Source organism: Phascolarctos cinereus, unplaced genomic scaffold (assembly GCF_003287225.1).
Source record: "Phascolarctos cinereus isolate Bilbo 61053 unplaced genomic scaffold, phaCin_HiC Scaffold_9;HRSCAF=440, whole genome shotgun sequence".
Classification (NCBI taxonomy): domain Eukaryota; kingdom Metazoa; phylum Chordata; class Mammalia; order Diprotodontia; family Phascolarctidae; genus Phascolarctos; species Phascolarctos cinereus.
The window spans coordinates 130,814,627-130,829,458 of record NW_027556402.1 but is presented as its reverse complement, the minus strand read 5'-3'; the positions used below and the strand labels follow the sequence as shown (position 1 = coordinate 130,829,458).

General features: G+C 37.6%; 1 protein-coding gene across 2 annotated transcripts in view; it reads right to left on the bottom strand.

Annotated features, from left to right (window-relative positions):
- The window catches only part of LOC110199265 (UDP-glucuronosyltransferase 2A1-like), a 319,475-nt gene that overhangs the window by 291,514 nt on the left and 13,129 nt on the right, over nucleotides 1-14,832 (bottom strand). Inside the window, exon 2 of one of the 2 annotated variants that reach the window (XM_078148754.1) lies at nucleotides 8,172-8,801. The exons of the other annotated variant lie outside the window; for it this stretch is intronic. Within the exon in view, the coding sequence (XP_078004880.1) occupies nucleotides 8,172-8,801 (630 nt within the window). The remainder of the gene's footprint in view (nucleotides 1-8,171; nucleotides 8,802-14,832) is intronic. 2 annotated transcript variants of the gene reach the window in all.

The window sequence follows — 14,832 nt, the reverse complement described above, 5'->3', positions numbered from 1 at the left end:
ACCTGAAAGTCATTAACATAGAGATAATGACTGAAACCATGAGATACTTTTGGTTCTATAAAGCAATGAGTATAGAAAGGAATAGATACCCAAGGGGAAAAGATGGAAATATTTGAGGTAAAAGCTCAGTGAGTTACAGGGAGTCATAGACTATAAAACTATCATAAAGGTGGACATCAATGTACCCCTTTCAGATCTAGACAAATCTAATAAAAAAGTAAACAAGAATCAATCTATTGGAATGTTAGAAAAGTTAGATATGATAGTGTTATAGCAATTATTGAATAGGAATAGAAAAGAGTATGTGGGGTGTGTGTGTGTGTGTGTGTGTGTGTGTGTGTGTGTGTGTGTGTCCTAAAAGCTGCTAGCTGGTGTAGATGAAAAAGTGCTGAATCTGGAGTCAGGAAGACCTGAGTTCACATCTTGCCTCAAATACTTACTAGCTTTATAACTCTGGCAAATCATTTAACATCTGTCAGCATCAATTTCTTCAAATACAAAATAGGGATCATAATAGTATATACTTCACAGGGTTATTGTAAAGGTAGATATAGATATAGATATAGATATAGATATAGATATAGATATAGATATAGATATAGATATAGATATAGATATAGATATAGATATAGATATAGATATAGATATAGATAGATATAGATATAGATACATTACATATTTTTTTTTAGGCAATTGGGGTTAAGTGACTTGCCCAGGGTCACACAGCTAGTAAGTGTCAAGCGTTTGGTCTGAGGCCAGAGTTGAACTCAGGTCCTTCTGACTTAAGTGCCGGTGCTTATCCACTAAGCCACCTAGCTGACCCTATTGTAAGGATATGATGAGATAGTATTTTCTGGGTAAATTATTATTGTTTGTAGACCTTATTTTTTGCCTTTTGGAATGTCTAGTTCAATGTATAATCCTACAGTGGAAAAACTATACCTTCAGTGAAGTAGAGGACTCGCAAACCTTTCTGATTGGGGTGAGAGACAGCATAGAGTTGAAAAGAAACATTGAAATACAAATTCAGGAGTCAAGAAAAAATATCTAAAGGTATGTACAAAAAAAAAGGGACATGGTGTTGATGAGCTGTTAACATTTTAATGGAGGAAGGATGATAAAAGGGTCTTTCCAGAATTCTGGACTTCACATACTGGAGGTGCTCTCTGGCCCTGTGTACTCTCCCTCTGATTGGCTGGTTCTTCCTACTTTTAGGAGAAGACCCAAACTAGCCATGCCTTTATTTCTTTCTGGGTTTCATGCCTGTCTTTCTTGGACTTTCTCTACAATACAAAGACTCCCAACAAATACCTACCCCACTTTTCAGTTCCCTTTTAGGTATTGTTTTCCCTCCATTGGAATATAAATTCATTGAGGGCAAAGACGGTCTTTCTGATTGTATTTGTATTTCCAACATTTAGCACTGAACCTGGAATGTTGTAAATGCTTAACAAAGGCTCCTTGACTGGAATTGGAAACTTATTAATTGCTCCTGAATAGAATGAACAAATAAAATAAAAATGACAATACTACCTAAATTAATTGTATCAGGTGGCTAGTGTTGGAAATATTCCATTGAATGTCAGCAAAATTCTTACTTGCAGATAGATACCATATTTAGTCTTTTATGTCTCCTACGTATTCCTTCTGGTTCAATAAAATAACAATCAGGGTTAAGTGCCCAGGTTTAGTAACAACAGTAGAAGAACAGAGAACAATTTCTGGAGGAATTTGTATGTTGTCAGTGCACTGTGGTACAAGTCACAGAACCTGGTTATTCTCCCTAGATGGAGGTTGGGGGGTTTCTATTGTGTTTTGAAATGGAGATAAAGTGAACTGAAGGGGATCACAGACAATGAACCCAACAATCAGACACTGGAAAGTTCTGGATCCAAGAATCCTACAATCAGACATAATATTTTTTCATCAAACTAAGGCCATGTGTGTGATAGTCATATGTAGATCACATCTCAGGGCAGAAGAGGGAAGTGCTGACAGTGACACAAATGCCATCCCCTGCCTTTGGCACTTCTGCCATTTCTACATAAATCCTATGCTTTGCAAACAAGATATAAATGATCATGGACCAAGTCCAATTGATAATGACTGTAGTGGGGAGGTAATGTTTTCTAGGACTTTGGCTTCAAAAGGAATGAGAGATACAGGGTGATAGTGTGAGGGGATAAAAGTGGAACCTTTTTAAATGGGGAAAATGTGGGTATGGTTGTAGGCAAAAGAGGACAAACCACTGGGTAAAGGGAAATTGAAGATGGGGTAGAAGTCTGTGGGATCACCAAATGAGCAAGGACCTGGAGATGGGAAAGAGGGGATCATGGCCAGAAGGAGAGGAATTTCTCTTGGCACCTTTGTATCCAATAATGGAAGAGATATGGGGAGAACAGGGAAAATGTAAGGAGATTCAGAACAGCAAAGAAAACATAGCAGCGACACTAATTCTCACATAATTCTCTCTAGATTTCACTAGGTGGCAGCAGCATATTTCCACTCGGATTTTTATCCTCACAGTCAATGCTATTCTGGAAGACTGTATATTATTTTACCCTGTACCTGAAATCTCCTACAGGCAATTTCACTAATATAAACAAATAACTTAATCCCTGCAATACGATAGCTTCCTCCTAATTTGTTTGCCCTACCCACAGGTCAGGCTGATGTATTCTGTATTCTTTACCAATGCCCACATATCTTTATTTCACCTTTAATTCTCATAGCCAATTTTATTCTTTCACACAAAACCTAAGAAAACTTGCTTTATCATGGATGGGCTGTTGCAAGTGAAAAATAAGTAACTTAATCTGTTCCAATCACAGAAATACAGAGCAATGTTAGAATTGAGAATGCTCTTGCCTGATTAAAATATTATTTTACAGCTCCCAGGTGCTGCCAACGTACAAGCTAATATAACAGCCAACACATGATAGATTACTTTTATTTAAAACCTTCAGATAAAGATCATATGGTTAAGCTATGTCCTGAAAAGTGATACCAATTGTTTGTAAAGTTTCAGTCACATGAGGCACACAAAGAATGTAAGCAAATTACGAAGCTTAGCCGTACAAAAACTATGAGTTCAGCAATCACTTTGGCTTCCTTTTATATAGCTGGCAAGTTGGGGACTTTTTAGTTTTCAAGAAGGAGAAGTTTTATCACAAATTGTGGACTTTAACTAGCTTTGGGACCTTAGGCAAATCATGTTACCTCTTCAGGTCTCCAATTCTTCATTTGTCAAATGAAGTTATTAAGCTAGAAGGACTCGTTCTTCTGAGTATATGATTCTTTGATTCACTATACTTGTAAGTGAGGTGGATTTTTATCAACTATGCTACCAAAAGTAACCAAGGGGAAGAGAAAGACAAGGCTATACTCTGACTTTAGACTTTAATTTCTTGAAGCGTTGCTTGCAGATGATATACAGAGCTATTCTTATCTTCTGGGTTTATGTCTTAAACATCTCTGGCTCCATAATATTTCTTTATTGTTGACATTTTCTTGTGTTATTTATTTTTCCAGCTTTAAATCCTTAACTGAGTTTATGTTAGGCTTAAAGTTTCCTCAGTTGAGAGGACCCCTGTGGGGTTGCAACCCACAGTCTAAGAAACACTGAAGGGGTTGCAAATGGAAAAAAAGTTTGAGAAGCCCTGAACTAGATGACCCCCAAGGTCCCTTCTCAGTCGAGTTTGAAGGAGGGAGGCATCAATTTATGGTGATCATAAGGAACAGGAAAATCTCACCACTTAATGTTTTTATAATATCAGCCATCTCTTTTCATAGTTTGTGTGCAGGTGGAGTAGGTGGGTGACCCATGCAAATGTTTTGTGTGCACCTGTCATATTTGGAAAACATCTACCCTTTAGTATTTGAAATTTTGAGTGGAGACAGCAAAAATAGTCCCTCTCTTCAAAAACTTCACTGGCAAACAACTATATATAAACAAGATAAATACAAGACAAATCGCAGATTATCTCAAAGAGAAAGTACTATCTTTAAGGAGGCCTGGGAAAACAAGGAAAAAAAGGAGTTGGCCTATAGGGTGGCAGATGTTTGTGAATTTGAGAACTACCCCCAGGAGCCACACAGTGAGATGAATGCTAGTGGCTGCAACTTCTGGAGTGGCTGGAACTTCCCTTTCTTCTAAGTACATATCTTTCTTTTCTTTTCTTTTTTTTTAACAACTAATTCTTAAAGTTGTACACGAGAAGAAAGAAGCCAAGTGTAAACAACCTGTGACCCAAGTGTCAATGGTAAGGCTATGTGGGGCTTGTTTTGCAATGTTTCTGCATCTCTCTTTTGGAACAGACCCACACCTCCTGAGTAGCTTGATATGCCTGCCCAGAACTTCTGAAATTTAATGCTTGCAGGCATCTGCAGAAAATAAAAACATTGCCAGTCTCTAAGAAAGGAAATACAGAGCTTGTTCTATTAATCTAGCAACAGCAATCCTGATCCAGGGAATTGAGACAGAAACAAATAACCGTGGGGCACATTTTGATAATTTTCTTACGTTTTCAAGAACTTTCTCAAGATGACTGTTTGTAAAAGTATCATTAAAGCATGTTTACAGAGAAGAAAACTGAGGCTCAGGAATAATAATGACTTTTCCAGTTAGTAAATCACTGAGGCAAAATTCAGACTCAAATTTATTGACTCTTAAGTCTATTACACCACCCTGCCTTTATAAATTAAAATCCAGCTGGCATATACACTGCAACTGTACCTCTCAGGTTCTGCCCTTTCTACTTTTTCTTTCCCAGGGACTGAGATGGAGTCTATAGAGGTTGTGGGGAAATGATATTCTATTCTTGATACAACCTCTTACAAACCTAAAGAAGGCTGCCTTCAGAAGAGTTATAACAATACATGTTTTCCATTCTGAAGGCCAGGGGATTTGGTTTGGTGAGGCTTTTTTTTTTGGGAAGGGGTAGGAAAAATACTTTTCAAAGTGGTCGATAGACCCTTTTCGAAGATGACTGGACACAGGAAAACTTTCCAGACAAGGTATGTGGGATAAAAATTTTCATTTCTCTCAGACAACATAGCAGAGTCATCCTATGAAACTAAAATCTATAATAATAATATACACCAATTTAGTGAAGTTTGGATTCAGTCAAAGAGCCGCACTTGAAGATCTAGAGGGCCACATGTGGCCTGGGGGCCTGCAGGTTTCCCACCCCTGTTCTAATGGAACTCCTAATGATGTATGGTCCTCTTCCCAGAGAGGAGAGACAGGGAAGTGGTTGATGAGTCCATGAAGTACAGTCCCTGAGTCAATCAATTAATCAATCAACAGGTATTTATTAAGTGCCTACTGTGTGTCAGGTACTTTGCTAGGCACTGTACTTGTATTGTACAAAGAATGAAATGATCCTTACTTACCTTATATATTTTAATGGAGGAGACAAAAAGCACATGTGAAATATATACAGCATAAATGTAAAGTGAGTAAATATAACCATATAAAAGGTCTTTAAATGCAAGGTAGCTGGGGAGAGAGGGCACCAGCAGTTGGAATACTCTGGAAAAGCTTTGAGGTACCTGTGCATCCTCTTAAAGGAAAAGAAGGACTCTATGATGTGACAGTAAGGAAGGGAACATGGGATATGTCTCAAAGAAACTTGACCAACCCGTATGTTCATTCTAATATGGCATAGTCATGATTAGTGTAGTTAAAAAGTGACTGAAGTTTGCTTACTAGTATGGATTCATCTTTAAAAGGCTACCAAAACACAGTCTTCAAATCATTATTAAGTGAAATGCAAATCAAAGCAACTGAGATTTCACCCCACTCCCAGCAAAGCAGAAACAACAAGACAAACAGCCAGTGTTGGAAGCAGAAACTATTTGAAGACCTGCGATAGCAATGAGTTAATCCAAACACATTCACTTCAATACCCCTTGTTCACTAACTCAGTTTGCAAGCTATGGATAAACCCTCTATTTAGATAGATCAGCTTACTGGGCGTGTGTGTGCCTCTCCCTAGACAAGTAAACACAGAAAAATTTCCCCTTAGAAAACTAAGGAACTAAATCACTATAATTACTATAATCACCACCCCCAAACAATAAAAATCTTCAGACAATTCATTTTTAAAAATCTTTGTATACAATCATACAATAATAATAACAGCTAGCATTTATATAATGCTTTACATATATTACCCTGCTTGAGCTTTGAAACAAACCTGTGAGGTAGGTTCTATTAATATCTCCATTTTACAGATGAGGAAACTGAAGCTGAGACAGTTTAAGTGACTTACTCAGGATTACACAACATTGGCTATGTAGTATCTAAGGCAGAATTTAAATTCAGGTCTTCCAGAGTTCAAGGCTAATACATATAGTCTGCATGTGATATAGCCTATCACTTATGGAATGCAAGCATCTAATAGTCTAGCACTATCCTCAAATACTCTAATGGATTGTTAACCTCAACAGGAATTCCCTTCCGTGATGAAGACCACAACCTGTCAGTGTCTTCCCATCCTCCTCAACTCTTGTCCATAAGTTTGCCATAAGGGGTTCACCCAATGTGTTGGAAGTCTTCCATTTTTTGCCTGGCATCAAGAGGCAATATACTTTGGTTAAAAATGTTCTCGATAAAGCACATGGTAGGAGCTTAGTCTGAAGGTTAAGGTCCAGGTAAATTATGGAGATGCCCAAGTTAGACAAGTCATCAGATTATAGACCATTTGCTGGAAAATAGAAGCAAAGTGGGTTAGGAAAGCAATAGTGTGCTCAGACATTGAAGGATTTTAAATTCCAGGCAACTCAGCACAATTTTTCAGGAGTTCACACTTAGGCCACTACTTCAGAAACATTTAAATCCTTGCAGTCTCAAAGATTCACCTTTTTCTGTAGCTGCTTTGTTGGTAGGTTCATATTTACGAGCTCTGGCATATTTACCAATCTGTCAAAGCAGGAAGCCAATAGGCTTAAGAAAGGGAGAGAGAGTAGAATATAGGTTGGCAATTATGGCTATATAAACACACATTTTTTTTTAAATTTCAGAATTCTTCAGAACTCTTTAAGAACTTCTGAAATAGTGGATGATCTTTATGGATCACATTTTTTCTTATCTTTTTTTTTTCCTTGTTTGTCACCAAGAAATGAAACAGTTTTTCTTTTCTAACATAACCCCTAGTGTCCCAAATGCTAATTCAATCACTCCTGGACTCAAATAGTGTTTGATCATGGGAAAGTTGTCTTATTTTTACAATGAGATCTAAATATAGTAAAACTGTGAGTAGGTATCAAGGTGACTAGGCGGCTAGGTGCTGCAGTAGATTTTGTGTTGAACTAGGAGTCAGAAAAGCACCTAGTTCAGATCTTGCCTCAGATATTCACTGGTTGCCTGGGCAAGCCATTTAATTTCTCTTGGCCTCACTTTTCTCATCTGTAAAATGGGGATAATAAGACCACCTATCTCACAGGGTTGTTGTGAAGCTCAAATGTGACAATAAATGTACAGCATTTTGCAGGCCCTAAAAAACTATATGAAAAATAAATTATTGTTAATAATAACTAATGATATCAATAATGGTATTATCAATAATGAAAATAATACTACCAAACTGAAAAATCAAGTGTATCATTTTGACAAAGGTAAGAATAAATAAACCGTATTTCATTGGGGAAGGTCCCTGGGAAATAAAAAAAACAGCTATGAGACATAGTTTGCTGCTTTAAAATGTGACGTCAGTGTCATATATAAATTCTTGCAAAAAAAGGGGGGAAACACTCTTACACGTCACTTCTTCAAGTTTCAACCAACTCAATGGGAAAAAAAAAAAAAAAACAAAACAACACAAAGAACTTCTACATGTAATAAAAAGAAAAAGGAAGAAAGAAGATTAGAGCCTTGAACATAGGTTTGGTCCAAAGAATTCAAATGCTAACAACAATGTTCCCACATGTGGAGATTATGGGCGTGCCTCTCTTGGGCTCCATATCAATTTTCGTATTTTATTAGTAAAGGAAGAAAGCCCTTGTCGTACAAACCTTACGTGAAGGACTCTTCCCTTTTTCTTGGTAACATGTTTCATTTTATAGTTCAGCCATTCTTTACCCTCAAGATAATGCAGTGTTTCCTTTAATGGACTGGTTCAGGGCTTAAAAATAGTTTGCGGAAAAGAAAATTTTATAGATTAACTTACCCAAAATTTTGCTGTAGTATAAATCCCATTTTCCCCAGTAGGATTGAAATATATAGTCTTGCAGAGGATAAGATAACATGTTTTTAATTCGTTCTCCAAAGGGCATCTGGTCTGTGAGCTCTGACAAGGCAGCTGGCACATAGGAGACAGGAGCTGGGATTTTCCCACAGTGTCTCTCCACTGTGGAGGCAGGTGTGAACCTCAGGGTGTACATAAATGGAATTCCTATCTTGACAGCAATTAGGTCCCCACAGAGTGTTAGTGGATCTGCTACTAACACCTCAAACCTTGTCATTTGAAGCTTCTCCATTAACCTTTGGTTGTTCAGCACTGCATCACACGTTTGCATATTCATTTTAAAAGTGTTCTCCAAAACTTTTCCCAGTTTCTGATAGAATGTCCAGAGGGTCAAAGGGGTCGGCCTGTGGTCTAACCACAGCATAATAAAAACATTAATCAAGGAATCTACATCCTTCTTCCCATAAGGAACAGGAAACACCTCAAAGTTCACCTGTAAATCAGGACTGGATTTAATGAAGAGAGCACTTTGTGATGTCAGCACAGTGACATTATGATTTCTTTGAACCAGTTCCTCTATAATGATCTTAATATTTAGCCAATGGCTGGCATCTGTGGGCCAAATCAGAATATTCCCACTGAAGACCGTTCCTGTTAGAGTCAAAGGAAGAATAAGTAGCCAAACAGACTTCTTGGACATGATGATACTCGCTATGGAAACCACTTTGTCTCTGATGACTAGGATGACTTTCAAAATATATTTAAGCAGACATCTTTTTCCTCAAAGAAAGCAGTAGCTTTATATGGTGTATGTACCTGATTTACAAGTACAATTTAATTCTCTAGGTTAAAAAGAAAAAACATTTCAGATTTGTACAAGTTACTGTGATTTTTTTTAAATTTTACTAAACAATCTGAGTTCATTCCCCTCCCCTTTGGTGTTGGGGTGAGGGGAAAGAGGACCAGCAATTTCATTAGGAAATCTCTTCATCACTTTAGCAACTTATCTGTAACTATGTGAGTTTAACTAAGGCACGGAGAAGTTATTGACATACTCACGGTCACACAATTAGTATGTGTCAGAATAGAGACTTGAATCTAGTTTTTTCTTACTCCAAGCTCAATCTTCTCTCTTACTATGCCATCTGCTTGGGTTTGGGTCATGTCACCAAAAAGATGAAGACATATGCTATTCAGGAACTTAACTCCATATAAATTGTACATAAAAGCTATCATTCCGAAAATTTGTCTCTAATCTAAGACATCTTTTTTTTAAATTTATTGATGTGTTCTGTTTTTACATTATATACATTTACAGATTACTCCCACTTTGTAAGAGCTTTCTGATGGCAAAGTAAAAGAGTTAAGTAAAAATAATAATACAATGACCTCATCTCAAAATGCAAGCAATCACATTTGTAGTATCCTCCCACCTCTATTTTTTTTAATTAAAAGAAATGTATTTCATCTCCCTCCCACCCCCAACTCCATCAGAAAAAAAAAATTTCTCTGAACAAATATTCATAGTCAAGCAAAATAAATTTCTCTCAATGGTTATATACAGTATATTTTATAGATGCATAGGCATATATATTTCCTGCCTTTCTGTCATGGACAGCATGTTTCATCATTAGTCCTCTAGAGCCATGAATAGTCATTGTATTGATCATGGTTCTTACAGTTTAAAAATTTATTGTTTTTACAGTATTGTCATTGTTACTGTTATTGTCACTGGGGGCCCTCTCCAGTTGTCCTGATTTATATGTTGCCACTGGACCCAGATGGCTCTGGAGGAGAAAGTGAGTCTGGTGACTTTGCACAGCCCTACCTCACTTAAATACAATTCATTTGCAAGCCATTGGCATTATCTTTCTGATGTCATGGTCCTCTTTGAGAATGAAGGGCAAACAGCAACAATATTGTCATCATTGCCCTTCCACCAGTATTGCAGTGGATAGAGCACTGGTCTTGGAGTCAGGAAGAGCTGAGTTTAAATTGAACCTCAAACACTTACTAGCTGTATAATCCTGGACAAGTCACTTGACCTCTTTGCCTCAGTTTCCTCATCTATCAAAAGGTGCTATAAATAATAGCACCTACTTCCCAAGGTTGCTATAAGGACAAATGAGATAAGAAGCACTTAATAGCATAATGTCTGGCACACAATAAATACCATATAAATGTTTGATTATAATGATGATGCATAAATTGCTCCTCTAGTTCTGCTGCTAACTTCACTGCATCAATTCATGGTAGCTAAAGCTACTAAAATTAAAATACATCTTCAAGTTCAACAAATATTAACTGACCCTCTACAATGTGAAGTAAATTGAGCTAGTTTTTTTTTCAGAAAATATAAAAAATGAACAACAGATTGGACCTGCTCTCAGATATCACAATTTATTAATTCTATTCATTTCAACTCAAAGAACATTTATCAGTGCTTACTATGTCTAAGAGCACTGGTGACATAAAGAAAAAACTAAGTGCATGACTCCCTAAGGAAGAGTGATGGGGTAAAGCAGGGTCTGTGCTGGAGTCAGATTCTTGGGAGCCCATCATTAAATTTTCATTCTGAACTTTTACATCTCAGAAATCAGTAAGTGCTACAAATTAGGGTTGGATTTATTGCTTGTTGATTGTTCAGACTTCAGAAAGTGATAAGGGAAATGTTAATAATGCAGATTAAACTTAAAACAATTTCCTAGGCACACATTTTTATGGAGAGCTGGTTGTTAAGCATTTACCAGCACACCCCTGGGCACAACTGCACACAAACAAGTAAATACAAGCTTATTTGAGGAAGGAGAGATCACTAAAAATGTGTGTGCAATAGAATAAAAAAGTTCTGAATGATGTGGCTAGAGTGCTGGACTTAAAGTCAGGAAGACCTAACTCTAAATCCTTCCTCAGACACTCACTAGCTATGTGACCCTGGAAAAGTTACTTGACCTCTCTGGATCTCAGTTTATTCATCTGTAAAATAAGGGAGGGGGTTGGACTTGATGACCTCTCAGACCCTTTCCAGCTCCAAATCTATGTGACCATGACCCTATAATTTGGGACTGACTTGCTATTGGTAGGTGCGGGGGTGGGACAGGGCAATAAGAAAAGGTAAGAGTCAGAGGTGACTTTAAGGTTATTAGTCTGAGTAACTAGACAGTTGGGAGGCAAATTTCAGTTCATTATAAGCAAAAAAACTCTCCCTGTTAGAGCTGTCCCTATTACTAGATATGGTGATGGTAAAGGAGGTATCTTCAAATCAATGATTAGTCAAAGCTATTGTAGACATTTCACACTTTGGTTGGGTTTGGTTTCACACTAGTTTGGTCAACTAGAGGTCAACTAGTTGATCTTTGAGATCCCTTTCAACACTTTAATTCTAACCATTCAAGTACTTGAAAACAGCTACCACACCCCCTTCCACACCTCCATTCTCCAAACTAAATATCCCTAGATGTGCAAGATGACATCTATTTGAAAAGATATAAATTGCCAGTCATGGCAGCACAGACTTATGGTCCCTGCTGCTGGAGAGGTTGATCCTGGTGGATCATTTGAGTTCTAGAATTCTGAGTGCCATAATGCTAAGGCTCATTGAGTGTTAGCACTGTCTGACACCAATATTGTAATTCCCCAGGGCCAGAGGGCCACTAGGCTGCCTAAGCAGGGATGAACTGTCTCCCAGGTTAGAAAAATGGATCAGGTTAAAGCCTCCTTGCTGATCAGCTGCAGAATCAGTCCCACCAAGGGCTGCTATAGGTCCAAATTTTGTTCACAGATCTAAATTTTTTTTTAAAAAAATTATACATCATTAAAAATACAGAAACTGATATTTAGGCTGATTTCAAATCCTTTTTTTAAAAGCACTGGAGTCAAATTCTCTTTTCCCTGTACTCATTGTTTACTTTGAGGTAGAAGGCTCAGGAGATTAAAAGCCTCAGAGAAAACATTTCAACGCTTTATTTATTCCCTATTTGGGAAATACATAGTTACTGAAGAATGTGTAATACCTCCTCCCGAATTTTATATAAAGCTCTCTGAGTTTCTAATTTTTTTAAGTGACATAAATAAATTCTTATTTCTATACATGAAAATTTCCAAATGGATTCTGCCTTGCAACCCAACATTCCATGAAATACCCTCACCTGGAAGTCCCTTATCCTTTAAGGCTCCCCAAGAACTGCAGCTGTTACATTGCCTGGGCCCATACTTTTCATCAACATTACCACTAGAAAATCCTAGAATTGGAAGACGTCTTTAAGACATCACGGAGTCAAACCTCTATCCAAAGGCAAGAGTCCCTTCTATAACAGCCTCTGCTTTTGCACCTTTTCCTCATCAGTGAAATGAGACAGCTGGAATAAGTTCCTTCAGATCTGAGTTCTCTCAAACCAGTAATTGAGAGGCTCCTACACTGAGGCAACTTATTCCATTCATCAGACAACACTAACTGTAAGAAAATTCTTCCTTACATTCAACTGAAATCCACCTGCCTGTACCTTCTATCTACTGGTCCCATTTTTTTTTCCTCTTGAATAAGAGTGCATCACAAGTCTACCCTGTCTTTCACATAATAAATCTGAAGAGTTATCATGTTCTACCCTTTTCTTTATCAGGCTAAAATTTCCTAATTCCCACAACAATGCCTCATAGGACAAACTGTGAATATCTCAACTTCTAGCTGCCATCTATCTGGCTTCACCATTAGCTTTTAGGTTGGTGAAAATAACATATTACGTCAGCTATGGTCTGACCAATGCAGAGCCTGCTCTCTTACCTTTCTTTGCTAAGACGCTATCTTTCTAAACTTGGATGAGTATTTTATTAGAAGTTAAGTCACACTGTTGGCTCCTCTGGTGTTTGTGGTCACTTATAAATCCTAAGTGCTTTTCACATGAACTTCTGTAAAGCTAAGTCATCTTCTAGTTATGTAATTGATTTTTATGGGACCTATATGTATTAGGTGTTCAACAAATGAATGTTGAATTAAAGTAAATGCAAGACTTTGTGCTTTTCTTTATGGACTTTCTTTTTTTTGTTGTTGTTGTTTTTAAGCAACCACTTAATCCACTTTTGTTTTTGATACTTCCTAACTGCATAATTTTGTGCAAGTCAATCTTTCAGAACCTTAGTTTCCTTATCTGTAAAATGAAGATAATTAAATTTTCACTACCTACCTGAAAGTAGGCAACTAGGTAGCACAATGGCTAAAACACTGGGCTTGAAATCAGGAAGACTCATCTTCACAAGTTCAAATCTGGCATCAGATTCTGTGTTACCCTGAGCAAGACACTTAAGCCTATTTGCCTAGTTCTTCATCTGTACAATGAGCTGGAGAAGGAAATGGCAAACCACTCCAGTAACTCTGCCAAGAAAATCCCAAAACAGGGTCACGGAGAGTTGAACACAACTGAAAAACAACTTAACAACAATTTGAAAATGCTATATAAATCAGAGCTCATACTATTTTCATTCAAACCATGGGTTGGCAATCTTTTTTTTTTTGGTTGGGCAATGGGGTTAAGTGACTTGCCCATGGTCACACAGCTAGTAAGTGTTATGTGTCTGAGGCCAGGTTTGAACTCAGGTCCTCCTAACTCCAGGGCCAGTGCTCTATTCACTGTGCCACCTAGCTGCCTTTGATTGGCAATCTTTTAAAAATAGGATATCCGGGTGGCAACCTCTGAACTTCATTCCAGGATAGGAAAATGTACAGTGATGGGGGGGACCATGGCCCAACTAAATTGAAGGAAGGATTTGGAAGAGTTAAGTTTCTGCATCTACTTTGAAAAACAACAGAAGAGACAAGGTAGTATTAGTCCACCATCATGCCATACAAAATCTACTTGAACATTATCTTTGGAAAGCAGGCCATAGATTCTGGATCCTTGGCTTATGCTTTTAACCTGAGCCTTCTTTTACCGTTTAACATTTCACTTGCTTCTATTTGTCCTTTAATTCACTCTCTCAGAAAAGCAACAATGCTTTATTAATGCATATTAAATTAAGGGGAAACATCCATTTTGGCTATTTCTTATCTCTCCACATCTTTTAGCAGTTCCGTTTAGTAACTAAGTTTTGTATTTGTCTCCCTGTCAACATCACAGAAGTACAGAGTCTGAGAGAGAGGATGATGGAGTTAATATCCTCTCCATTACTGACCCCCTAGGGCAGCAGAACTCCAACACACATAGGAAAATGAATAGAGCTGATTTATCCCCTTTTCAGCAGGCAGCTGGTAAAGTTCTCTGTTTCTCTCAGTTCATTGAATAACTACACAGAATTACATATTGAACTGGTAATATAGATCTGGGTCTATGGCTCTCTTTTTGGGATACTACAAAGTGACGCTTTTCAAACAAATGCCCACAGAACAGAAAGCTCCAACTGGTGTTTTCTCATAAGCTGACTGCCAGACTGCCTGGATGGCTGCAGATGACACTGGGCTGGGTGTAGCCAATGACATATTCCGTGGTTGTTTGATTCTTTTAAATAACACATTTAATCTGTCAACCAAGAAACAGATATTTATTGAGCACAAGCTGTAAACAAAGCACTCACTATATACATAATGCCTCCATGTAGTGTTAGGCTTTGAGGGAATTTGCTAATTAGGTGGTACAGTAGATAAAGTGCTGGA